At 42.5% G+C, this 26,629-nt stretch overlaps 1 protein-coding gene across 6 annotated transcripts in view; it reads right to left on the bottom strand.

The window, feature by feature from the left end:
- The window catches only part of FARP1 (FERM, ARH/RhoGEF and pleckstrin domain protein 1), a 202,496-nt gene that overhangs the window by 2,165 nt on the left and 173,702 nt on the right, over nucleotides 1-26,629 (bottom strand). For all 6 annotated transcript variants that reach the window (XM_063392335.1, XM_063392339.1, XM_063392340.1 and 3 more), the window contains exons 16-26: nucleotides 25,800-25,933; nucleotides 16,714-16,795; nucleotides 13,791-14,028; nucleotides 11,658-11,788; nucleotides 8,511-8,579; nucleotides 6,480-6,569; nucleotides 5,326-5,408; nucleotides 4,881-4,993; nucleotides 4,229-4,392; nucleotides 1,677-1,784; nucleotides 547-698 (exon numbers count right to left, since the gene is read on the bottom strand). In XM_063392335.1, the coding sequence (XP_063248405.1) occupies nucleotides 547-698; nucleotides 1,677-1,784; nucleotides 4,229-4,392; nucleotides 4,881-4,993; nucleotides 5,326-5,408; nucleotides 6,480-6,569; nucleotides 8,511-8,579; nucleotides 11,658-11,788; nucleotides 13,791-14,028; nucleotides 16,714-16,795; nucleotides 25,800-25,933 (1,364 nt within the window). The remainder of the gene's footprint in view (nucleotides 1-546; nucleotides 699-1,676; nucleotides 1,785-4,228; nucleotides 4,393-4,880; nucleotides 4,994-5,325; nucleotides 5,409-6,479; nucleotides 6,570-8,510; nucleotides 8,580-11,657; nucleotides 11,789-13,790; nucleotides 14,029-16,713; nucleotides 16,796-25,799; nucleotides 25,934-26,629) is intronic.

The following is a 26,629-nucleotide window of genomic DNA, read 5'->3' as shown; positions in this document are numbered from 1 at the left end:
TGGTTCCCCGTATGAATAATCACAAACCACAAGTTAGGAGTAGTGCCTTTTTCCCTGGCTCTCTGTGTATCTGAAGTTCAGTGGGAGGTGTAAAAATTACATGGTGAAGTGGCATAAATAGGTAGTAGGAACAGCTGCTTCTGTAAAAATTGGAATTTTATTTCAGGTGTGGATTTTCCATGCAGTTGTTCTAGAGGAAGCAAAGCTATTCTGAAGAGCTGTTGAGGTGTGCTGTGATCTGTTCACATGCTTCCTGAAGTCTGAGACACAGAGCTCCCCATACAGCCAGTCTGATCAATTTTGACTGTATAATTCTAGGTTTTGCAGTAATTACTATTACTGCTTCCATATTATCACAACCAATAACTTGATTTTAGTGGTGTCAGGTTTAAATTTTCTTTTGTAATTTTAAAAGGTCCTTTCTCCAGTTGTGGTGAACCACTTAACTGTATTACTGAACCAACTCAATAAACTGTGCATCTACTAACCTTTGGAAGATGCGCCTGCAATTTAACAAAAATTTTCTCTCACAGGAAGCAAACTTACCTTTCAAAGGTATATTCACTTTCAGCCCTGAAGTAGTACACATGGGATTTGAAATGTAGCTTGAACACGTAATCTTTGTGAATGTTTTCAGATTCAGAAGGAAGGGTAAGTGAATATCCCAATAAAGGAAGGCTGGCTAAAGGATGATTGTCCTGAAAAGATATGATGGAAAGTGCTGTGAGATCAAATGCCCTTAAATAAAGAGAGCACAAAAGTAAATGGAAAGCAGATACACACTAATTTAAAGATCACTGTGTTTCTGCATGTGTGCAGAAAAATACCAAATTTATACAATTGCAATAAAATTGTCTGATAGCTTCAGTTGGTCATTATTATAGACCCTTTGCATAAGCATCTGCTGCAGGCTGATTCTATCAGTATTTCCTTGAAGTAATACTGGCTAATGTCTTGGAGTTTCACTACTTTCAAACTGATGAACATAAGCCTCATCATTTGCCATTGGCAGGGGCCCACACAGGTTTATCCTCAGCTTGCAAACTCCTTTAGAGCTGTGCTGGCCACCCAGCAGGTTCACGCCTTAAGTCCTTTTACTGCATGGCAAAGGATTTCTTCATCCCTCTTATGTGTAGAATATCCTCCAATTCCTCCTTAATCATTAAAGATTCCTATAACAATGAAAGCACAGTGTAGCAACTTGAGTTTGTGCTTATGCCCTGCTCAAACAAACGGAAAGCTTCAACAGATTCAAAACAGAAGTCCCTACTTTTCCAGTAGGATGTTTGCTCAGGTGGATTAAATCAGTGACCCCTGTTTTGTGTGTCAGTAATGGTAAACAGAATTTTTAAGTCACTATTAAGTTTTTAATCGTAGTGAGAAAAGTCTGGTTTAAACTTGCACCAGCTTCTGAGCAGCAGTGAGCTCTGCTGTGCCTTCAAGAATGATCTGTACTGTGCCTGTTGAAAGCTTCAGGAAAGGACTGGCACGGGAGCAGAGTGAGAACAAGCCCTGCTCTGTGTGCCAGTGGCCGTGGAGGCTGTGTGTGCAGCCATGTGCACCTGCTGCTCCAGCCTACAGCATGCACAACCGATACCCACTTTTCTCTCAGCTCCCGCTTTGGAAAGAGCCCCACCCTGTCTTCTCCAGCCACTCACACTTGCCCAGTCGGTTACCTGGTGCGATTTATAGAAGAACATGCAGAAGTTGGTGAACACCACCCAAAGCTTTTGCCACCCGTTGCTGTTTTTGAATTTTCTTAGCAGATTTCCAGACAGCTGGTTCTGAAACAGATCAAAAGCAGTCAAGTAAAACAGTGAAAGGTGCCTGCAGCTTAGTTATTGTAAGAAAAATTATTTGTTTTATCTGTTTTATGTGACCTGGTTGTAAATGAAAATGCTTTGATTGACTGGATGTACTTTTCCTATGCATTTTTCTACTTCTGAGCAGTACTTTATGTAATGTATTTTTTTTGTTTGCAGCTAGGTACTTCCAAAAACTCAAAGCTACTACACTAATCATTTTATCGACTGATGTGGCTTTTGGCAATGTGTTACTAAACCTCAGTCTTGTTAATCCGACTCTCTTCTTTTAGAATGATACTTAAACAGAATGGAAACAGAAAGTCTGACATGAATTTGTGATGTAAAGGAAAATTATGATGTACTTTAGAATTGCAGATAGAGTTTGAGGTCTCCGTACCCAGGGAGTTCACATGGTACTTTTCAAAGATTTCAAAAACAAGGACTCTTACCCTTATTTTTAGCTGGATTTTGGATATTTTAACATAAAGAAGGAGAAAGCCATAACTAAGTACATGTATTTAATGGCTGGTTGAAGCAACTGCTCTTCACATAGTGAAGATGGAAAGCCAAGCATCATTTTCCTTGCAAATGAAGGGGGGTTCTCAGTGAATTATTAACGACTTCCCATTCCTTGTTGATTGTGAGGGCTTCTGCCTGGATCACAATAGCTGTTTACATAATTCTCTTTATCTAATGCAGAAGCTAGTAACTTAATCTGTAAAGCTCAATAGTCAAAATCCAGGGTTCCTGGTGTAGCCACTACAAATGAACTATTCTTAAAAAGTTCTGTTTTCACCAGCCTTGGATACGCATTAAAGCCTTTCCTTTCAATCATCCTGTTCTCTGATACCTGGACTACTGCCTCCTCGCCCTAAGTTACAGGTGTACTCCTTAATTTTCTGTTACCTCATTACTCTGGAGGATATCATAAAAGGACAGGCTTTGCATTCGGTACCAGCAGACATATGAAATGGAAACAGGCCGCTGATCACTGATCAGTCCAGCAGGTAGGGAGGAACAGTCACTGACAGAGAGAGGATCTGCTACCACGAGAGAGACAGAAAGGAGGGAGAGACACAAAGAAAATAAACGATAATGCTGAAGTGAGAGGCACTGACAGGATGACGGTGAGCATGAGCGGGACCTGCCACGCATGGAGCAGCAGTGGAGCTGGAGATGTTTTCACAGAACAACGCATGGCTCCAGGGTGTGCTCAGTCTTCGCTGCTTTGTGGTCGTTTGAGGCACAGGGAAGGAACAAAAATGAGCAACAATGAGCACTGATCTCAGACCTAGTTAGATTTGCCTAACTAAATGTTTTAATCATTAGAATGAGTCACTGGTATAAGTTTTAAATCTATTTATAATAAGCCTCCTGCTTTAGGGAAAAATATAAGACCTTGTCCTCTGCTGAACTATTCCTCCCTTGCAGGATATAAGGGTATGAAGAATGGAAAATCCCACCTACGTGGGACTGAAATGAGGCTCTACAGTCAGCATTTTTTAGTACAGAATAATTTCGTCGTGTTTCAGCAACAAACTCACCTCCTGATTAAAAACAGAGGCAGTTATACAAGCTATGATTGTGTCCTTGTTCTGCATCACTATCTCTTCTCTAGAGCAATGGTGGCCTGATGTCTGAGGGCTGCCACTGGAGTGCAAATTCACTCAGCTTTAAGATTCCTTTTTCCATTTTCATTTCAGAAATTTCCATTTGCTGAGGGCTGTGATAAAGTACGCAGAGCTCCTTGGACTCTCTTTGGTGAAGGAAGAACACCTCAGCAGGCTTACCACCTCATCCTAAAACCTACACTGAGCTAGGAGTCTTTCATTTCAATCTTTGAAAAGACAATGTCTGCACCTTGGCTATTGAGTACAGAATTAACGAATGTGTATCAAATTGGCTTAGCTGTGATCAGAGGGGTAAAAAAGGGGGTTTATTTTGAGGTGAAAAATGCAAATAAAGAAAAAGCAGATGAGACTGAGCAATGAGACAAGGTTCCAGAAAAGATGGCTAGGTAAAGAAAGTAAGTTAGTAATACACATAATTAAAAGTCTGCAGCAGCTAAAGACAATATCCTTTCTGCTCGAGCAACGACTTAATACCTCTGTAACTGAGAGCATTAAGACAGTTTCAACTGCTTTACATTTTAAAGGCCATCAACAGCTTTTTTTTTTGACAGTTGCTTCTACGAAAATTGCTGCTCTGATTTTACAGAGATGCACTACAGGAGCAGATCTGTGCTTCCTGACTGATGGTTTATGCCATCATTTGAGAACATGGCAAGGTGTTTTAATAAGCGTGCCTGAAACTTCCCCAGGAGGAGACAAGGGAACAGTGCACTTGTTAAGGAGGAGCAAAAAGGACATTGTCATTCAAAAGCGAGCCTGGAGCTGCAGTTCAGGTGGTTCTGAGGCAGATACCTCCACAGCAATACTAAAGTCGATCATTGAAACACTGGTATTTCTGTGCCAGCAGACGTGCACCGTAGTGTTGCCACGGTGTGGTGACTGACGTTCGAGTGAGGTGCGGGATGCACTGAGGTCGTCCTCAGATTCCTGGTCTACAGTAGTTTCATCAGGAGACTCTATGAAATGCAGGGAAAAAGCATCTTTCTTCCTCTATGCAACAACATATATAATTGGAAAAATTAAACAAATCAATTCTGTCTGCAGTATTGCGAACTTATTTTAAAATACCATTTTAGAAATAATTTTGTGCAGATTTGAAATACATTATTATATTTTATATAATTAATTTACATGTTTCTGTGAATGTTAGAATTAAAGGCTAACTACCATGCTTTGTTGGTGTTCTTAATACCTTCCAAGGACAGGCACTGCCCAAATAGTTCCTGGAATCATTATGCTTAAGTCACTTCTCTATTCAATGAAACATCAACAAGAACATTAAAATGGCACACATATCAATATATCTTTACATATATATGTATATAAATCAACTTCAAATGTCTCAGTTTGACCTGTGGCCAGCACTTTTCACCACTTTGCTTAGAAGCAACCACCAATCATACTGACAAAAGTGAATAAAACCTACTCTCTGGCATTGACTTACTGTTGTCAAGTGGGCTGCTTGCCAGTAACTCTGGGGCAGGGCCACTGCTTTTCTCTGCCAGGTCGATTGCCATCTGGATGTCCTCAGTCCATTTGTCCATTTCAGCACGGGTACTAACAATGAAAATTCAGGTTTTATTCACTTTCATACAGGCTGAAAGCAGACTCTAAGAAACAGACACTGAGCTTACTTTTAACTGAAATAAATGAATTCAGACACAAGATGCTGGGGTTTTTTTCCTGATAACTTAGTTCCAACTTGCACAATTGCCACTCTTCTATTGTGTCCCATCCACATTTTCCGTAACAAGTGGCTTTCACAAAAGAATATACCTTTGAGGAGATTGTTTTAGGAGCAAATACAAACAAAATGATGCCTCTCTGTCCCACTGTGACAGCTGCAGAGAAATACAATTCAATTGTGGACTTTGTCTCCACTGAATTACCTTGCAGCAACAACAATGGACTGGTGTTGACCTCGTAGTGTCAGACAGTGAGGAACTCCCCATTCCTCCTCACTTTCCTCCATCTGAGAGATAAAAGGCCAAATGCAGTCAGATTGCAAGAAGTACACATTTCTTAAGGTGAACTGAATAAGCTCTTACCATTGGGGAAAAGAAAACTAGTAGAAATGCTCACAAACAAATTTGAGCCTGGTATTGAGGAAAAAAACAGTGCCTTGCAAGCTGGGAGAATAGTAAATTAGTTCTGCAATAATGTCTTGAACCAAAAGCATGGCTTTGTCTGCTTTGTGTCAAAGAAAATAGCAGTGTTTTTATCAGAAGAGTGATTTATTGTACAAAAGAATGTGTTAAATGCTGGGAGTGCTCTGGAAACTGCAGCATAGCACAGTTCTGCTGAGAGCAAGTCCAGGCCAAATGGCCATAAAAACTGAGTAGATTCCTTGAAGTGCTAGATAAAACTTGAAGCTTTGCAAGTGTTTAGAGAAAATCAATTGCTGTGGTAGTGACAATTTACCTCAATTCTCAGCAGAACAGTATAGAATTGATACAAACCAGTATCAGTGAGAAGTTCCATTGAAAATAATGGAGGGAAAGAAGTGTTTTGAAATCAGCAAAAATATTTTTAAAAAATACAAGAAGAGATAAATAGGTGCTATTGGCTTGAAATGGCTGTTTTCCAGAAGAATTGCAACAAGAGCTCCAAATGACATTTTGCTGCCAGATTCCCACTACTTTGGCTTTAAGATGTAGAGCTGGAAACATTAGGAAATGTATTTTTAATAGAAATTAGATTGTCATTACTGTTTACTTCTCTCGTGTGTGTCTATAATGAACTGGTGATGAATCACTTGTAAGAATCACAGTCAAATTAATGGTTGAAAAAACCAAAGAACTCATCTCCAGAGAAGTTTGCATTGTGAGGAAGCAGCCCTCAGAAACGCCTTTTCCCCCCTCACTTTTGCATGTGATCACCTCTGTGCAGAAGGCTGCAGGAACAGATGCTGAACCCAAGACAGATTTAGAGAACACCCCCCCTTTGCTGCTGTTTTCAGCCCAGCAGAAATTCATCAAGCAATTAAGATGGGATCACAAATTGTCACTTAAGCACGAATCCCTTAAGTTCTCACAATACTTACTGTCATGCCATACAGTGGAAGATGCCCATGGACTTTAAACTGATTGGATGCTGTCAGGCCTCTACTTGTGTACAACAGGATATCATTAAACTAAAAAGCAAGGATAAGCATCATTAGAATGGTGTTGGTTGGCATGTACGTATGTGAAAAAAAATCAGAATAGTGAATACAGGAAAGCTGAGTATTTACATGGCAATCCCAATGCATAAATCCAAAATATTGGCTTCCACAATATTCCACTACCTAGTGTTGGCACCTATTATCTTCCCTGCCCTCTTTTCTGGCTAGTTTTAGGTATGTTTCCCCAATTTCCCACAGGCGATATTTTCCAATGCTGTCTAATGTTCCCTTTGTGATCTCTGGGTCAGAACTATCAAGCCATAACAGCAGTGAAACAGAGCAGTACATTTCACACTCTGCTGCACTTGGAAGCTATGGAAGGTGTGTCTTTCACCAATATTCTCTCTTGCTTTGAGAGAAAGGTAAGTAAACCTGGCCAAGAGGTGTGTCCAATTCAGCCCTTGTAAACAGAGGGGCTGTCTTTTACTCCTTATATTCAGAAGGAAGCTGGGAGACCTGTTTTAAGGTAGATGGTTTTAGGTTAAAAATACCAAGGTGAAGAGACTGAGAATCTCAATCTGTAGAGCTTCCTGCAGGTAACAATAGTTGTCCGAAGCATGTCAAGTAACTGCCTGCATTTTGTTGCCATAAAAAGAAACAGAATATTTTCACTGGGCCACCTGGGTCAGAGGGTGTTTTTCTCAAACCAGACTGTTGCATCATGAAAATCACACTCTGTGGTGTGAAAGAGAGCTCTCACCACAGACCTCTACAATGCAGCAGCAGTAATTAATGAAGCTTTGTGGATCAGCCACTAGAGGGAGACTTAATTTTGCCAATGATTACACGTGTGTTTGGAATCCCACAGTACTGACCTGGGATTTTACCTCCAAATAGATTCTGGTGCATGAGACAGATAAAAGACTTCTTTGACAGTGAAAGCAACTGACTTAGGCGTCTAGTTCTCAGATTTTGATTGTTTCATACAAGTATAATACCAAGGCATCATCTAGTATCTGTTGGTATGCAAGAAAATATGCACCGTATTTATTAGGCTTCCTCTTCAGTGCCTTTAAAGGCAGAGGATAATCCTACTCAGGTAGATTTATCAGGTTATATCTTTGGCCCATTTGAAAGATTAAATGTCAGACTGTGTAAAATCTAGCACACTCACAAGCTTTTCTACACAGCCACTGCCTTCACTTTTGGCACACAAGAAACCAAGGAAGCATTTTTCTGTCACACTGCACTGACTCTTCAGGGTTTTGTGTACTAAAAAATCTGTGCACTCTGCTGGGCATCCCAAGTCCCCAGCACCAAGGGCACAAGAGCAGTGACATGAGGAGCTTGGGAGCAAATCAGCTGGCTGGGAAGAAAGGAGGAACTGTCCAGTGGACTTCTGCAGATCAGAGACTGAGTGGGATCACCATAATGTCAAAGTGGTGGGAGGAGACAAACTTCCCTAAGTGCAAAACCTACAAAATGTATCTCTAAGTACAGGCAGGTCCATCAACATGCTGGGCACTCGTGTTAGAACTGGATGGTTTATGGAAAAATTGGGTTCTGTTATATTTTCTGAGAGCATTATGTGAATTATTGTTCATATCACCAGGAGTCACTCTTTATCTTCCTTTCTGAATATGATCACTATCCCTGGTACCACTTTTCATTTTGTAATGACTCTGCTTTTATTTAAGACAAGGTACAAGGAGGTATTATTTTATCATTATATTCACATTGTCATATGAAAAATAGTTTTATCTTTGTAAGAAGCAGTTACAAAGAGAATATTGGATTTGAACAGAAATGTATGTTCTTAACAACCAGCTGCACGGGTGATGTACTGTGTTAATTTAAACAAGGCTGTTTAAAAATACTTACTGTAATTCAAAATTCAAGTCTAACAGTTATGCCTAGTAGATGCCTAGAGTTACATTTCATTGTACAAAGAAAAATTGTCTTCTTGCTTACCAGAAAAAACATCCGTTGCTGTAAACCTTTTCCAGACAACTTACTAAGACTGCCCAGTCTAATGAACTCCTGTGGGAAACAAATACAAAATAGAAATGTATCTCCTGCAGAAATTATGATTTTTTTAGTATGCAAACAGAAATATGACTACTTGGTCATACAAATGACTTATCAGTTACCAAGACTTTTATTTTTATTAAATATATTGGAAATCTAAGTTATAGGATAATTTCTTTGTGTTCATAACTGTCTTTAGGATGAACTCCTTTCATTCATATTAAGAAAATTCAGCAAAGCAAAATTGTCTTTACCTGACATTAATTCCTTCAGACAGCTCCTTCGTTCATCAGTTTTTAGTGAGTATTTTTCACAGCACAAATGACATAAAAAACTAATGATATATGTGTTCTTGGTTAGCCACTGGTAATCTTCTGTGGTGCATATGGCATACATTGCTCTCATTCACTGCAATGTAAACCCGGCTACACAATTCAACATCACCATTAGCAGCAGACAAAGAAAGACATTTGTCTGGCAGTGTGAGTTATCCCAGCACCATCCATGTCATATAATACAGCACGTTAATTCAGACCATAGTGTTTAAGAATGTTTAGAGATGGAAATAGAGGAAAAGTAGCACATCTGAAACTTCCAAAAATGCTGTATTTCCTGGGCTTACTGTGAACTCTGCAGTAATTCATCCTTATATTTCTCTAAAACCTATGAAAATATCATTTTGCAGTCACTCCCTCCAGCTTCTGCTAAGCGGTTTATTTTTATTTATTACAGTCTTTATAAGGTCATTCTACTGATAATTGTGGATGTAAAATCCTATATAAAGCACCTAAATCACCTGCACCATAGGAATAAATTGGCTCAGATCAACCTATTCAGAGAAACAATCTTGCTTTGGTGTGTTCAGTCCCCCCACCTGCACTGCCTAAGGGCTGAAGGGTGGAAAAGTAGCTAGAGGTGCTTATCCCTACACCACAGTAGGCTCATGGCACCAGGGAGGCCACTGGAAACTGTTGTTGGCCACCAAGGACTATTAATCATGGTTAGAACCATGTGGTACCATCTGATGGTCCCTGGCAGGCTCGGCACCAGCACGGCCAGCGGTGGTGATCGCAGGGATCCAGAGCTGCAGGTCACTGCCACCTGCAGGGACAGGCCACTGCCACCTGCAGGGACAGGCCACTGCCACCTGCAGGGACAGGCAGCCACGGGGCCTTTTCACGTCCAGTACGGAACCAGCTCAGCAGCAGACATCCTGCTCTGGGACATCCTGAAGAGGATGGGGCTACAGTGGCATTTGCCTCCCAGCCCTGCCTGCACCAGGGCGGGGACTTGAGGCAGAGCCAGAAGAACAGCCACAGGGCTGGAAGCTGCAACACCCTGGGCATGTGCCAGAGCATGGTGGCCAACGCTTCTTGTCTTGGCAGGCAAACAACTTCTGCCCCCCATCTGCCTTTTCCTTGAACTTCCTAGGACAGGAAGACTGCTCAGCCTTTAAATAGACTAGGGTAGCAGAAATACCCGATGACAGCATTTAATTTCATGTGATAGAGAGATGCAGAGGCTGTGAAATGTCCCGAGGGACTTGCCAAGGATGTGAACAGTCAGTGGATCACTAGAAAGAAACATGAACTGTGGCAGCTGCTTGGAGACAGGGAAGAGGTAAAGGGAGGGAGTGGGGAACAGCCACAACTCCCAAAATATCTGTGCTCAGCACTGCCTTCCCAATGTCACATCAAATTCAAACCTGGCCACAAGTTCTGGTTTTGTGTGTTACACACAAGAGGCAAGGGAGTGGGGAGGAAACTACTTCAGCAACAGACAACTTTCAAGTTTGCACCCACACATACATGTGCCTAAGAAAATAAAAAAGGCTACAAATATTACACTGTGGCTCATTTGTTCTGAAATGAGACTTTGATTTTAAAAAGGCATGATAAGTAAGAAAGAGATGTTGGTATTCTTACAGCACAATTAAAAGTGTTTACTTAAGGCAACACTGTCTCAAAAATTATTGCCTAATGTTACAGGTAGACTGAAGAGACTGCTCCTCCCCAGGGCCATGAGTTTCAAAGCAAGGCATGGTGAAAGGGCTGAAGTTCCTCCAGCACAAATGCCTTACTTGCCTTTAATTTGTCAAGCTGTAGCACCAGGGGCTGGGAAAAGAGAATATGGGCAGCATGAAATGTGCAACTGCTCAAGCTCTGCATGCTGTGATAAATACTACATTTTTACTGTCTCTGTTGTAAAAGATGTTTGGAATTGCCTAACACTGTCCAAATCTATACAGAAGACAGAACTTTAAAAGTCAGTAAAAGGTAATATAGAGGATTGCCTTTTCCTGCTTTAAAGGTGCTGTTTTCTATGGTGTGCTGGCTTTGGCTGGGATAGCTAATTTCTTCACCACAGCTGGTATGGGGGTGTATGTTGGATTTGTGCTGAGCACAGGTAGCTGAATACAGCATTGATAATAAAGAGATGTTTTTGTCATTGCTGAGCAAGGCTTACACGGAGCAAAGACCTTTTCTGCTTTTCCTACTGCTACAGTGGCAAGGGAGTTGGAGATGCATGTGAAGCTGGGAGGAGACACAGCCAGGACAGGGGATTCAAACTGACCAAGGCGATATTCAGACCATGTGACATCATGCTCAGTATGTACAGTGAGGGGAAGAAGAAGGAAGGGGGGAATCATTTGAAGTGATGGTATTTTCCCAAGTCCCTATTACACATGATGGGGCCCTGCTCTCCTGGGATGGCTGAACACCTGTCTGCCCATGGGAAGCAGTGAATCAATTCCTTGTTTTGCTTTGCTTGTGTGCATGGCTTCTGCTTTCCCTGTTAAACTGTCTTTCTCTCAACCCACGAGTTCTCTTGATTGCTTTTAACAACCGTCAATTCTCTGCCCGGTCCTGCTGGTGCAGCAGTGAGCAAGCAGCTGTGTGGGTCTTGGCTACTGGCTGGGGTTAAATCATGATATTTGGCATTATTGTGTTTACATCTGAGAGTTCTGGTGACAGAAAAAGGTTCAGATGAGGAAAGGCAATTTCACATGTGTCCCTAATAAGCAGATTTTGAAAATATACCTAATGATTTGAAATTGTATCAAATCCTAATCACAACTCTGTTACTTACCCTTCCGGGGATCACCAGATTGTCCATGCCTATCAAGTCTTTCTTCAGTTCATGCAGCTTCTGGAAGTTCTCCATCTTTATCATATTGCCATGGAGCTGAGCCACCATTTCAGAAATCTCAGCCAAAGCAGCTAGATGGACAAATCCATAAAGTGCTTATTAAAAATTTACAAGAATGTTCAAAAAGAAATATGGCTTTTGTCAGCAGTACCCAGCTCATGAACCTTCTTGTGCTACTCTTCACCTCTACAGCATAAAGCTACTCAGGCAGACTAAAACTCACCTAAACTCTGGACATCATCTTATACAGTGGAAGGGGATGAAGTGTTGTAATTGAAAGTGTTGTAATTGTAAGTGTTGTAATGAAGAGACAGTCTATTTCCCAAAAATTTGCTCTGTTTTAGCCACAGGAACTTTATAAGAAGAGTATGGACAATCCACAGCACCAATGAATGGATTCTCATAAAGGACTTAAATTGCTACAATCTAGGGATGTGCTCTATGCTTGAAAAAAAAGCTTTTCTCCCCCACCCCCTGCTTCCATCACACTGGGTCAGGTCCATATTTGAAAACAGCAGGGAATGGCAGTGTCACTTCTTGTATCATTTCAGATGGCAAACGCCTTGGGGTTTGTCCTCAGTCCCATCAATGGGAACAACTAAAGGGCTGCACATCACTGAGTCACATCATGGCTCCACCTCATTCTCTCCAAAGACATCACCAACTCCCTGTGCCATCATGTGTGGGAGCATCAGCCTTGATACACCTGGCTGGGTGGCAGTCTCTGAATGGGCCAAAGACACTGGCTGACTTCAGTGCCAGAAGAGCAGCTACAATAATTTGTGTTCAAAAACCACAGTCACATGAACAGTGGTTCCATCTTCCTTCTCACATCATTGCTCAGTTCATCCATCTGCTAGTGGGAGACTTATGGTCTCTTCTAAGATTCAATTCACTTTTTTTTTTGCTTCCTTTAGACTCTGACCTTAAAAAAAATCTAAAAACACCTTAGTAAGAAACTGATCCCAGAGTGATGGAGTCTTTACATCACACTCTCCTCATGTTCTCTTATTGTCACCTGTGAAACCTATGCTCGTATCCATTTCAAAAGTGAAGCAGAATCAGACTGTGACATTGTCTGAGGAGAGGAGAATGGACACATCATCCTCATCCTCTAGCCTTGGCTGAAAGAAATGCAGGCTCTACTTGCTGCCTTCTTTGAGATCATTCAGGGAGCAGCAACATTTGGGCCAACACCTGTGTCACACAGCACTCCAGTGTCACAGGTCTCTGTGGCATTTCTTACTGCCACAGGTGGGGTTAGCTCTGCATTCTGTGGGTCTCATCCCACGGAATCTGAGGGAGCTCAGCTCACATGTTATGCCTGGGAGCAGTTGTGCTGAGCACTGCTCCCTGCCCAAGTTCTTCCGTGGATCTGCAGCAATGCTGTACAGATCACGGAGCTACCCTTGAACACACAGCTCACAACAGGTGTGGGAGACAGGTGCAAGGAGGAAGGAGAACAAACCATCAGAAGGAAATGGCAGGCAGTAAGTTGGCAAGGCTACAGAAGGGCAATTTCTTCATGTTTGAAAAAAAAACCAGCCCCAAATCCAAAACCAACCCATGCTGGCTGCTTTGAGCTCCTGAAACAAATCATGGAAAGGATAACAGAGCAAATTGTATTCTTGAAAAAAAAGACAACACTGAAAGACATAATAACAGCAGCCCAACTGGGTCAGACGAAGGGTTCACCTGGGCTAGTATTTTGTGTTATTAGAGGATCTCTAAGGAAAGCTAGGAATAACACAAGCACATATGGTATGTTCCCTGTGCTCTCTCCCAACTGTTTTCAGTTCAAGAGACTTCCTGAACCTGCTGTCATTTCTGCGTGTTTAATAACCCCCAGCAGAATTCTCTTCCAAGTACCTGCCCAGACTGTGGCCTAATGTGTATAGAAGAGCAACCTAAATCCTACTGTTTATGGTGTTCTGAGTGGTGGATTTTGCAACTCAATCATGTTTTGATGTAGGTTTAAAAAAAAAAAGATGATTTTTTCTCCAGCCATACAGCTCTAATGGATTTGGATGCCACTCCCCAGCCCCAGGAACTGACACCTTTTCTCTTACTTACCTCTTGAATCCCTAAAGTCCATGTGGCTTGGAGGATAGTGCTTGCAAAGCCTCTCCATTATCTGCTTGTAGTGCATAAGCCTGTGTAATGGTCTGAGGAGGAAGGTATTGAGAGGCAAGTAGCAGACTTTCTGTAGTTCAAAATCTCTGCAAAAGGTCTCCAGCTTGCGGGAGTTCTTGATCCCATTCTCCAGCTCCGTTAGAATCTCATTGTGCTTTCGCAGGTGAATTGTCAGTTGCTTTTACGTATGAAAGAAAAGAGGAGGCTCAACAATCACTGAGAGACATGACTCAGCCCATACCTAATCCAATAACACATCCAACTAGCGCAGCAGTGGGGATTTTGCAAACAAAATCACTGTACGACACAATAGCTCTGATATTCACTTGCAAAGGAGAGAAGGCATGACTCATTTGAAGTAGACACCCCCACTCCCTCTGCATTCCCAGGAAAACTAAAGTACATAATTCAACAAAACGAACTCTCTTATCAGTGAGAAATCCAAAGGCAAGGAGGTGACGTGAACACAGCTTGTGCAAGTAGGTGCAATGGAGACAGCCAAAAAATGTGAATGGGGTTTTCTAAAAGGATGAAGGGATTTAGATGCCCCAGTTTCCCGTAGGTGGTTTTGGGGAACTGAGATGCAGGCAAATGGACTTCTGGCTTTGCTCTTATTAATGAGAAGTTGCATCTCTTGGGAAACTAAACAAACACAAAACCAGAGGCATTGCCCGACAGAAATGGGGCATGTTACAAGCTCTTCATCCTTGGGCTACATCATCTTCTCCTTGGTGCAGTCTCTAAATAATCCCACTGGCAGCAGGGGAGCTGCACATCAGCAATGAATGAGATTTGCATGAAATAGGTAACTCTATTTAGGTCTCAGTATCACAGATATTCAGAACTCCCCCTTAAAACAATTCAGCAGTTTGTTTATTTAACAATTTACACAGGGAATTAATTGTGTTTTGCAAAAGGTGAACTGGTTCTTCAGGATATACCGAGCTTTTCTGAGCAGCCAACTATTGTTTTCCATTATAAGGTAGAATATTAAGCAGCAGCAAAAAGAAACTGAATGCATAAATTGAATGGACTTGAGAAGACGTTCTGGCTTAATCTGAAGCTTGTGCTTTTTGATGCATTTCCAGTCAACTCTCTCTCTCCTGTGATTTGTGGCATGTTTACCAGAAACATACCTTCCCTAGAGCCAAGCTGCTTCCTCCACACACTGTATATTCATTTTACAAGTCTGTAACTCAGAAAAAGACACAGCAGACCCTCTGGGCTGCTACAGAGGCTGCCCAGTAATTACTTGCTCTTAACTTCTTTCCTATGTTACTTAAACATGCAGTGTCAGTTTGCAGATCTTTCAACAGATCTCATGATAAATAAGTACAGTTTTAACTAACTTTATTTCTGGTTTTTGTGCAGTTCTTTTTAGTTAAACTAGCTTTTGTCTCTTTACTCCACATATCAGTTGATCAGTGGTGGTGGATCTCAAAGGAAATGAAGTAAAACCCTTTAATGAGAAAGGGAAAATGGGAAAGGTGAAAGCAGGCTGCCAGCTCTAAGGTGCAGTGAAGACTGTACACTGCCTTTAGACTAGTGCCCCAGAAGGACCTGCAGACAGCAAAGGACAGACAATTAAATGTTGCAAGATACCTTGCAGCAGAGACCAAGTCTGTCTGAAGCTCTCTGGTATTCTAAAAACTGTTTGTGAAGAGCTGCGTAACTCTTGAGAGCAGAGATGGAGGTAGAAAAATCCCCTACTACATTTCTTCCAATGCAGGTGAATTACATCTTGAGGGGAAAAAGTAGTTCCTGGCTAAGTACACTGCAGAGAGAGTAAGGCTGCCTAACTGGTGACAAGGCTGTGTTGGGGATGGTAATTGAGCTTTCTGCGTTCCCTGTTTCTGACCTGCCGTGTAATCGCTTGTGCGTCCCTTCACTTGGCCGTGTCTCTCTCTGTCCTTCTGGAAGATAAACCGAGTCCTAGTGAGCATCTCGGGAGAGCTGTAATGATTGAACTGCTCTCTCCTCCAGCCAAGGACTCAAGGCTGCTCCATTTACTAACTGCACAATGCCCAAGTGGCCATCCCCAAGGAAAGGTTTATTGGAGAGTTTCAAAATCGCTCTGAGATCTGCATGCTGAAGGTGAAATGGCATGTTTTGCCCCACACTGACCTGGATGTATGGATAAAATAGAGTAAGGTGAGCTTACATCCATACTGTACAAATGTGTAGAGTTTTCACAGGCTCCTGTGCCTGCATTCCCTGCCAATTTCTCAGTAATTTTCAGAAAAAAATTCTCAGAGCATTGAGAATACTTCTCTGGCTAGTCTAAGAACACTTGCAAACTCTGCCAAACATTACACCTAGATTTATGGTTTATACATGTATTTTTACTTCTGGTTTTAAAGGTATCAGAGGCAATTATTCTCATGATTCAAAAACCTTTCACCTAAGTTGGCACTGTAGTGCACAAACATAACTTTCCCAAATCAAATCAATATCCAGCTTATGGTCACTAATCCTGCAATATCTTAACATGAATATTTGCATGAAAAAAATAGGCACACTCAGTATGTGAACAGTCTCTTCAGCCACACAAATTCCAATGCTTTGCCTTCTTATTTGAAGGAAAAAAAAGAACTAGAAATGAAATATTCCTGAAATTTTGTGTTTGCTGCTTCTGTTCTTAGGAGAATGGAGGAAAGGGGCTGGACAATGTAAAATCAGCTTGCAATTCTGAAATCCCAGGGAAATCCACCAAATGCTTGCTATGTCATCAAAGGAAACTTTCATAGCTTAAGCCTACATTAGAATTGGCAAAAACCAGCACAAGAGGCAACATCATATGGAAATGAAAAGCATCCTAACATTAATCCCTGTCAAAGCTCAGTAGTTATAGGATCATTCCTACCTTCATACTCTGAATGTTCTTCAGCATAACATCTCCGATTCTTTGGTAATCTCCTTTAATGTGAGCATTACAGCGGCCTTCCCTGTCAGCAAGAAAAATGCCACACACTTCAGTCATGCAATAAAACTGCATAATCAATTAGAAGCACTGAAACTCAATAGCCCATTTCTTTTAAAACCCTGACCCTCGCTCCTTCTCTCGGAAGCATGTGAGGTCTTCCTGACACACATGTAATTCCCAGGTACAGTACACCCTTCACCCAGCCTGGCTTTCACTCTCAACAACAAAGAGGGCAGGCACTTTACAGAAGCATTAGACTTCTAAAGAAAATTGCTAACGTTGTTGAACACACCAGAGAAGGCTGGAAACAGTTTGGGGGAAAAAGAAGCCATCAGAGTCCCATGAGAATATGTCATCTTAGAGCAGAAGGTTAATTCTGTTCAGATACCATGACTGAATCCCAGAACAGGACCTGGGGGCTGTTCCTCCCCTGAAAAGCTTTCTGCTTGTGCAAAGGACAGTGGGGCCAAAAAAAAAATCCATCCAGCATCTGGCTTTGACTCCTAAGTGTTACATACTGGCAGGAAGTTTCATTCAGTATTTCACTTATGGTATTACAAACGCAAAGTGCTGCCTCCCACCCAGCCAGCTGCACTTCAGTGACTGCAGCATTTGTAGCAGCACAGTACACAGTTTTCCTGATAAAAAAGGTATTCCTGTATCTAAATCCATGTGTGAGACAGGCAAGGTTAACACGCTCTGAGTGAAACGAAACACGTTTTTTGAAAACACAGGCGGAAAAATCATGACCGCAAGAACCTAACTCTTACAGATCTGTTTCAACAAAGCTATGCTTTCAAAAGAGTGTGAAGGGAGAAGCATTGTTCTCCTCCCCTTTCCAACTTTATCTTTTAACAGACAAAGAGACTCCACTGATAAACAAGGGATTGCTCTATGTTCATTTGAACAACACCCAGTTTCATAGGCTGTCTTTAATGATTTCCTATTGTGTTAACCCTCCCAGGCACTCACATGGCCACTTAGGCAAGGAAAAACAGTTCTCAACAAGATTTAAATTTTTTTTTCTGAACCCAAAGGTTACATTGAGGGTAGGAAGTTGGGTTGTGTCTGTGGTAACTTTAATTACCATTGCTGTTTTGCAAAAACATTATGTAATATAAACACTGCCATAAGTCAAACCATGCCCAAGAAATGTCTAAACTGAAAGTAACAGCAGAGGTATGTAAGGACGTCACAAGACTACAGTTTTCACATTACCTGAGGATAAAAGCACCATTTCTGTCTTCAAGAAGCCTCTGTCTGTCAAATCATCTCTACTCTATGCTGTTCCTTAATTCTCCCTTCCTCCACGTCCTATCTATCCAGCAGCTCTCCCCACTGAGATTTCCTCTGACAGGTTGTAAATAAAACCTTCCAGCCACTAAAGCTCTGCTCCAAGTGGTGCATATCCAAGTGCCCCTGACTGAAAACCACAACCATGTGAAGTCCCAGGCAGTAGCCCCACACTGGCAGGAAGCGAGGGAAAGCCACCCTCCACCCGTGAAGGCAGCATGCAGCATCCCCTCCAAAGCTCAGGAATATCAAAGCCAGATGAAATTGTGCTGCTGCCAGCAATGGCATGGTATTCAGCAACTATCTCTTAAGAATTCTTGCTTTATGTGTTATTCTCTCGTTCTCTGGCACTGCCTGGATCCTTTTCCATGTGTCTACATTTGATTTAACCTAATGGACTTCAGCAGTTTTGTACCTTTCTGAGTATGAAATATATAGTTATCTACTTACTGCCAAGATAAATATTAAGTACATCATTACAGACTGCTTCTTCTAAATAGACACTGCTTTTCTGATCTGAAGGCTATAATACAGATTGGCTAGAATACACATTGCACATGTCTTATCTACTAGCTAGCTACTCAGAGGCTGAGCCAAAGCTTTCCAAAGTCACAGGGAGTGTTTCCAACAGCTAATAGTCAGTGAGATTGTTCACGGAACAGTCAGGTCCTTATTTCATAAAAGCTGACCCACTGGACCCTCCCCAGCACCACCAGCACTGACTGCTTGCACAGCATCTCACCACATCAGCATCACAAGGCATCAGGAATGGTCCCCCTTCATGGGCATTGGCCACAGACTTTTAGGGCTTTCCAAACTTGCTCTGCATCTTGGCAGAGTGACAGAGAGAAGAGGGTTCCCCAGAAGCAACAGCCACTCCCCAGCTTTGGCTGAACAGTGAAGAGCTGAGTGGTACCAGAGCCCTCAGCTCAGGCTGACAGAGATGACCTGTGCTGCACACAGATGCGTCCTGCTGTAAGAAATAAATCCAGGTTTTCTTAGGAGAAAATACAGAAATGTGATGGCTGCATATTGCTCCTTGTTCCAGCCACTTTTCTTGCTTTAGTTATTTATTTCCAGGCAAATAAATTTCTCTTGCAACAGAGATGATTTTCCCACTGGGGATGGTGCACAGGCATGTAGGCTGTAATGTGGACAGAGAGGCAGGGAAAGCTGAAACTGGGCGGGAGGGAACAGACAGCTTTCCCATCTGCCTCCTAAAACCCAACCTCCACTCTACCCCAGCTCCATGCTGGCACCCCAGAGCAAACCCTATGCTATACTGCCATCTTCCCCAGCTCCTCATCATGAAAATCCCAAGAAGACAAGAAGAAACATGAAGAAAAGAGTATCCAAATACAGAGACTATAAAAAAAATGCAAGCACACAACATATCAGATGATGTCTTACTGCTGCAACCGCCCAAAGCACAGGAGCAGAAAAGAGAGCTCTCCCTGTGGTGTATGTTTTGAATGGCAACACTCAGCTTGCTGAGAGGGAAGGAGCTGCTCATTTGTTGTGCATCAATGGCTAAATTGTTCTTCTTACTCCTTGTTTTCATGGGTAACTGTTTGAACATGGTATCTATCTGCCAGTGAGAAGGGACAAAGCTTAGGGCCTAGGGTCTTACAGCTTTTCATCAGGAACTGATTTATGATGCCCGTCTCCATAGAAGATGTAGGAGCAGCTTTCCCCACACATAATGTGCCTTTAATCCACTGACATTGTGGGGGAGGTCTCAAGCCACTGAAAATCATGCTGAAAAATGAGGACATTATTGTATAATAAGGGCATTTCCCATTTTTATCCAAGTAGCCCCTTCCTTTTTACAGCAAAGCAAGAAAAGAGGAGCCTGACTTATATCTGGTAAGAAATTCAGATATTACTTTATATATATTACTCCAAATAGCCATCAACTTGACTTACAGGGATTACACAAGCAGCTCTGTCAGATTTTTGAATTACATAAAGTTCTTAGTGTATATAATTGAAAAAATAATAGAAGGAAATCTCAAGTCAGCCCATACCCTCAATCAGAATGAACAGAAATTCGATGGGGATGGTGGAAAGGCAAAAAAGAAGAGAAAGATATCTCAATAAAGATTTTTTTGAGGTAAACACAGAAGTCTTTGATTGCAGCCCTTGAATTGCAGCCAAAGTAATAATAAATCAATTGTAACAAATTATATTTACAATGCGTGACCTTGTGTTACATGCTCAGGAACTCCCTCCTGAATATGATAGTCGGTTCTTTGAAGACCTAGACACTTCGAAGTCTTTTATGACTTGATTATTAACTAAAGTTCTAATATTAAAAAATATCTTAAACATTTCCCATTACAACTGCTGTTTAAATAAGAAGAACATTTTGTAATTGGAAAAGAAGAGTCAATAAAAGCAAACCCCCCCCTTCCTTGCTCACACCCTGCTGTTACACAGCGCTTCTTACTGCCCTGCCCCATCCAGCTGGACTTTCAGCAGTGAGTGGTGTATGACATGCTGCTCAGAGCCTAAGAAATGCACTGCTGAAGCCCTCAGAGCTTCCCAGAGTCATGGAGGGTGCGTATACATTTCAAGACTTTGGGATGGCCACCCCTGTTGTGGGAGAAACCCAAGCTACAGCACACATGCATCAGTAACGCTTTTAGATGGTAAGGGATCTGAGCACGTAACACCACTGCATGAAGACACGCTGTGAATGCAACAGCATTCCATGTCTTGCTGTGGAACAGCCTCAGAGCTGATCCTGGGCATATCCTGTCGGGAGAGCCACAGAGATGGACACAACGTGGCTCTGACTAATAGATCCTGGATGTTTCTCTCCCACCATTTCCAGTTAATTTGGGCGTAGCACAGTTCCAATCCCCAGAGGCACCTAAAAGTGACTTCAGCAATGAAAACTATCCTCTCAAAATAGAGCCCAGTGTGCTGGCACCAAGCCCCTCTCAATGTCTTGCTCCCAGGAATCTGCAGTGCATAACTCAGAGGTTTGTACAGCAACACATACCTCATTTCTGTACACAGGACAAAGACACTTTTGAAACTGCCCTCCTCGTGCCTCCTCACCAGACATGCAGAACCAGCTGAACAGCCAGCACTCTGCTTTTGAGAAGGCAGAGAAGGACTGCTGCCTTGTTTATATGAACTGTCTATCATGCTGCTCTTCCTGAGCACAAGTATTTCTTCTCAAACAAAAACCGGTTAATAAATCAACATTTGGCTCATCTTCCTACACTCTGAGTGCTTTTTTATTACAGGTTTTCAATTTTGCTTCCACAAATCCTGATTGTGCCTTCTCCTTTCATATGCTAAGATTAAGAGCCCTTTTTTTTTTGCAAATTATCAGCCACACATTCCCATCTGGTAACACTGAGCAGCAGCTTTCCTCAGAAAGATCTGCGAGTCAAACTAGCAGCTTCCCTGGGAGAAGATGAGTCTGCCTGCACTTCTGGGAAGTACACAACGCTTTTCTTTCCTAGCACATGGAGAAGGCCCAAAACACAGATTTGTACTACCTGATGAGGGCTTCCTTGGGCAGAAACAGCTATCATGGCTTGCTCCAGCATTGCTCTCTATGCTGCTCAGGGGTCAGAAAAGGGGGATACTTATGGTTCTCTATTTGCCACTTTCTGTCATCATTTCAAGAAATCAGTGTGGAAACTTGTAATGGGGTGTGGAAAGATGAACTCAGTTCTTTTGGATGGAAAATGGTACTTGTGGCCCAAATGAACAGCTTATTAAACAGCTGGGATAAAAGAAGGAGTAGAACCTCACTGACTTCTCAGATTCAATTATCCAGAAGCTGATGAAGGATAATGAAGTATGTCACACTCTACCTGCGCTGCCCACACCTCTTCCTCCTTGCCATAAAATCTCACTGGTAACAGGAGGCAGCTTGAAGTCACTGACATATGCCTCACACATTTTCTCCCAGCAAAAAGGCTTGGGAACTCCTGGCCTTGCACCCAAAGCCTTGCTGAGGAGTGCTGGCAGCCAGGACCAGCATCTGCATGCCCCAGGGCCGGATGCAGCTCTTCTGGCACTTGCTCACAGAACAGCCTGGCGTGTGCTTTTCCCTCTCCCACCTGGGGCAGCTTCCTGCTCTTCTGCTCTTCCTGTGTGAGAGGGCTAAGCACCATGCCTGCCTCTACCCACTCATCCTTCCCCTCCTCAAACCACACAGCCTCCAGTGGGGTATTTCACCTGCTCCCAGGAACACGGCCCGTCTCCAGGGCTCAGCACAGCTGGGGCAACTGAGGAGATGCATGGGCTGCTTTACTGGCCCTGCAACAGCACAGGCAGGGCTGGAAAAATGGCCCAGAGCATGGTATCGTTCATCTTAGGATGCTGTGCAATAAAATCACCAGGGATCTTCTCAGTTGCATGGCCAGAAAGAAACTCTGGCTGAGAAAAATGCACTGACTTCCTATATTCTGCAGCTGGCTGTTGGTGTCGATCTATGTCTTACTAAAAACTACCACAAGGCCTTGGACACTGGGATGTGCTGCTCTTAGGAAATGCAGCACTAAAGAGAAAAATGGGTGAGAAAAAAATGAGTGAAATGTGCAAAGAAACAGATCAGACCTGCCAGAATCTATAACCAGGTCAACAGGATACTGGTGCTTAAGATGTTCTGTAGCAAACAGGCTGCCCCTCACTGCAGATTCAAACACTTCAGAAGCCTTCAAGCAAGCCAGAAATGTTTTTAAGAATGTACACAATCTGAACTTCCTCCAGCCAAATACTAAAAGTCTGTAGATGTTTTAACAATTTAAAAGCATGGAGATATCTAACAATTTTCATGTGCAATTCCCCCGAGCCTTGCTCTCATCACAGCTCTTCTGCATCAGCATCAGCTTCAACATGACCCAAGGTCTAAGAGCGCAGGGAACGACCTCCTGTTAGATCTTCCAAAATGCAGCGTGAAGTTTGAAACAAACCTTAGAGAACTGCACTTATGTCTGTGTAGAGTGAGCAGGCTGAATTGCACTTGAAGCTGATAAAACCCAGCATCCTACTCAGTAGGGGAACACACATGACGGGCTGCAGGAGGCTCTCTCTCTCACAAGCTCCCACAGCACATGGTGGTAGCCAGGAGTTTCCAGCAGCTTCATGAAGCCCACAACCCTTTCTTTCAAAAGCCCTTTTTTTGTAGGACACATCACCCTCTGACAAATGCAGAGCAAGCTCATGTCTCAGGACAAGTGTCCCACCTTCCTCCCCCATCCACCTGCCTGGAAATTTAAGAGCTGTGGAAGTATCAGATTTAAATGAGCTGGCTTGAATCCTGCCCACACCTGCCTGCAGCTGTGCCACCAGCTCAGCCAGGCCTATGATCTGCTGGCAGCTGGGAGTGACCTGGCCTGAGGTGGTGAGCACAGCCAGAGCCCACTGCCTTAAAAACACCCAGGGCTAAAGAGAGAGGTACCACTCTGGCAGTGGGGACATTGAGCTCAGTGACCTTGACCATGCTGCTGAAGGAATTCCCTACCACACTGCCACCAGCTTCTTGTAGATGCTGAGAGGCTGTTTAATTTTGTCACTCACTGTTTAATTAAACACTAATCTCTGTAGGATAGAGTTTATTGCTTGTGGCTTATCTCAGCATCTGTGGCATTACATAGAAACATCAGCACCTCCAAAATAATACCTGTCAGCAAGTCTGCCTCCCTTCCCAAGGCACGTATTCAAATCTTCCAGAACTTTAACAACAATCACTGTCTGCAACAGGGGTATTACATTAGGTGCATCCAGGCTGTTGGTTGCAACTGCACGCAGGAACGTGACTCTTTTCTGTCAAGTGATTCAGAGCGGCTGACGGAGAAATCCCAGTGGCTTTATGCTAACTGTGGAAGGACATGCAATAGCTGAGCTGACAAAGTCAGAACGAGGTGCCCAGCTGGGACAAAGTTACCTCAGCAGAATATTTTTGAACAAGTTTGGATTGCAAAGTAACTTTGTAGCAGATCAGCACTTTAAATCACAGGGTAAGTGCAGTTAAAATATGATATTAGCAGCTTTAAACTGAGGTTTACCACCCTGTGAAACTTTATGGAGAAGCTGAAAAACAGAAGGTTTACTCAGCTCTAAAAGAAGCTAAATGAAAAGCAGAAACAAAGTAAAAATGGAAAGTCTAGAAGCGTAAGTACTTTTTCTTTCTTTTTATGTAACTGGTCCTTCCCTCCACTTACTACAATGTCACCTTTCCTCAGCAGGCTAGTAGTGCAGCATCATCCAATTTTTGAAAAACATCACGCCTGAACAACAGGGCATCCACCTCTAATGCCACCAGAAGGATACAGGGGGTATCTCTAATTCAACATGTGCCCAGGAGTCAGCACCCAGTGAGATTTGTCTGGTCTGACAGAGAGCAGAACTTGGTCTTTACTAACTGCATACATTTTCCTTTTCTCGCCACACACATTAAACCCAACTAGTTTGGGATTAACTCCAACTACTGTTAATCTTACACCAAGGCTGAAGAAACAATCAGTATTTTATAACATCTGCAAGAGCCTTCTTAGGGTAATAAATGCTGCTTAGTGCAATGCAATTAACACCAGTAGCAGCCCAAAGGAAAAAAAAGATGGATACAGGCAGGGTGGTTGTGCAGAACATGTCTCAGGAGTAACTATGTTAGTTATATATAAATATATATACAAACCATAGATATATATAAAAATAATTATATTAGGAGTCAACCAAAGTCCTGGGTAAGGATGTCAGCTCTAGGAGGCAGCACCACGTTCCCCTCTTCCCAGAAAACACCTGCTAATTCTGCAGCTGTGCAGGGTGGGTTTGGACAGCTCTAGTCTGCAAAGTGCTGTGCCCTCATTCAATGATCTCAATACATCACAAAAGTTAAACCCACACACTCTGAGACTGTGTTTTGCTTTTGTTTTGATTCATTAGTTAAAGAGGCACCTGTCTTAATTAAACTGATTAACACCCATTAGGTCCGCCTGCTTTGTTCTCACGTGATTTTCGTTGTCACTTTCCTAACAGAAGAAAAAGCTCAGCTTCCAGAACCAAAGGTAAATTACAAAAAAATGCCTACACAGAGCGAGACAATCTAGTCCAGACAGGTCTAGTCAGAGCAAGCAGAAGGTTCCTGCTTATGCTGCTGCCTCTGCTAAGATTTCAGTGGTCAAATGAATTAAGAGCCTTGCCAGGGAAGAATTATTCACTTCATAGCTATTTCGTAAAAATGCCATGTTTTCCTGTCACTATTATGTTAAGAATAGATAATTTTCAAGCCCATTGTCCTCTTCCAACACTCTGTCAATTTGTAGAGTGCACTGTAGACCCTGTGTGTGTCACAGCTGTGATGCTGCAGAATGAGAAGCCGGTCTGTGAAATTCTCCCAGCCTGTACCTATTTTGACAGAAACAGAACCTGGTCCTTTGCTTCTCCCTCTTTATTACTGATAAGCCTTGCTTGCAGCATGTTCTTCAAAAGAGCTGCCATGTAGAAACTGACATTTGGCAAGAGAAAGCTTCATCCAGAATTATGATCTCATTTGCATACGTCTGCAACTGAGATATCTGAACAACAGAGTTTGTCAAGTAAACATGAACAAAGCACGATTCAATAAACCCTGTCTGTTAATAACCAACATCTGTGACTTGCACAAATTGTGCACTACAGCAGATCACAAGGAGTTAGCAAAAAGGGAATGCGAAAATGCTAAACTGCATGAAATAATACAGATAAATAACAATCAACAGTCTTACCACAGAGCAAGTCTCTGCTCAATTTCCTTGAGAAAACCAGTGTGAAATTTGTGCAAAGGTTCGAAGTTGGAGAAAATTAGATTTTTCAGTGTTTCAGGCATGCAATCCTCTTTACTCACTGCACTCTGAAACCACTACAAAGGAAAAAAGAAGCAAAATTATCAGTGGGTGGAATGCAGAAGGCATGATCATTTTCTGTCTTTATGTACCTAACCCAAATACTCCTGACAGCTAAGCCAGCAAGGATCTTATTTAGCTGGCACTAGGAGTACAACCCAGACTATCCCTGACGCTCCTGTGTGCTGAACTGGTGCTCTTATCAGAGATCAGACCCTGCACAGTTGAAAAAGGAACTCCCTTCCCCTTTGCCATCATTGATCAAATCTTGAAAGTTCTTTTCAAACCCAAACTGGTTAGTCAATACAAACTGAATTTGCAAATGCTGGATGTGCAAGAGAAAGAGCAATACAATACTTGCAAACAATTCAGTAAAAGCAAAAAAAAAAAAAAAAAAAATGAAGCTCTGCATTTTACTTTTGCCGAGTTCTGTCTGAAATGCCTTTGGCAGGAGTTGGTTCACCCACATCCACGTTGCTGTGTGCACACAGAAGACTGTGCACCATGCAAAGTGAACAAGTGAAAGACGCTGCTATCACAAAACAGGAGCAGCACTGCCAGGCACTGTAAAGACTGAAACAGGCTCCTGCTCAGTCTTGCTTCATATTCTCTTTATTTCACCCTAATAGACTATGGGTGACATAAAACCAAAGGAGTAGGCAGCTTGCCAAGGTAGTAATGCCCATTATCTTCAACATGGTAACACTGCTCAC

The sequence above is a fragment of the Prinia subflava genome, chromosome 3 (genome assembly GCF_021018805.1).
Source record: "Prinia subflava isolate CZ2003 ecotype Zambia chromosome 3, Cam_Psub_1.2, whole genome shotgun sequence".
Classification (NCBI taxonomy): Eukaryota; Metazoa; Chordata; class Aves; order Passeriformes; family Cisticolidae; genus Prinia; species Prinia subflava.
This window is presented reverse-complemented; position numbering and strand designations above follow the sequence as displayed.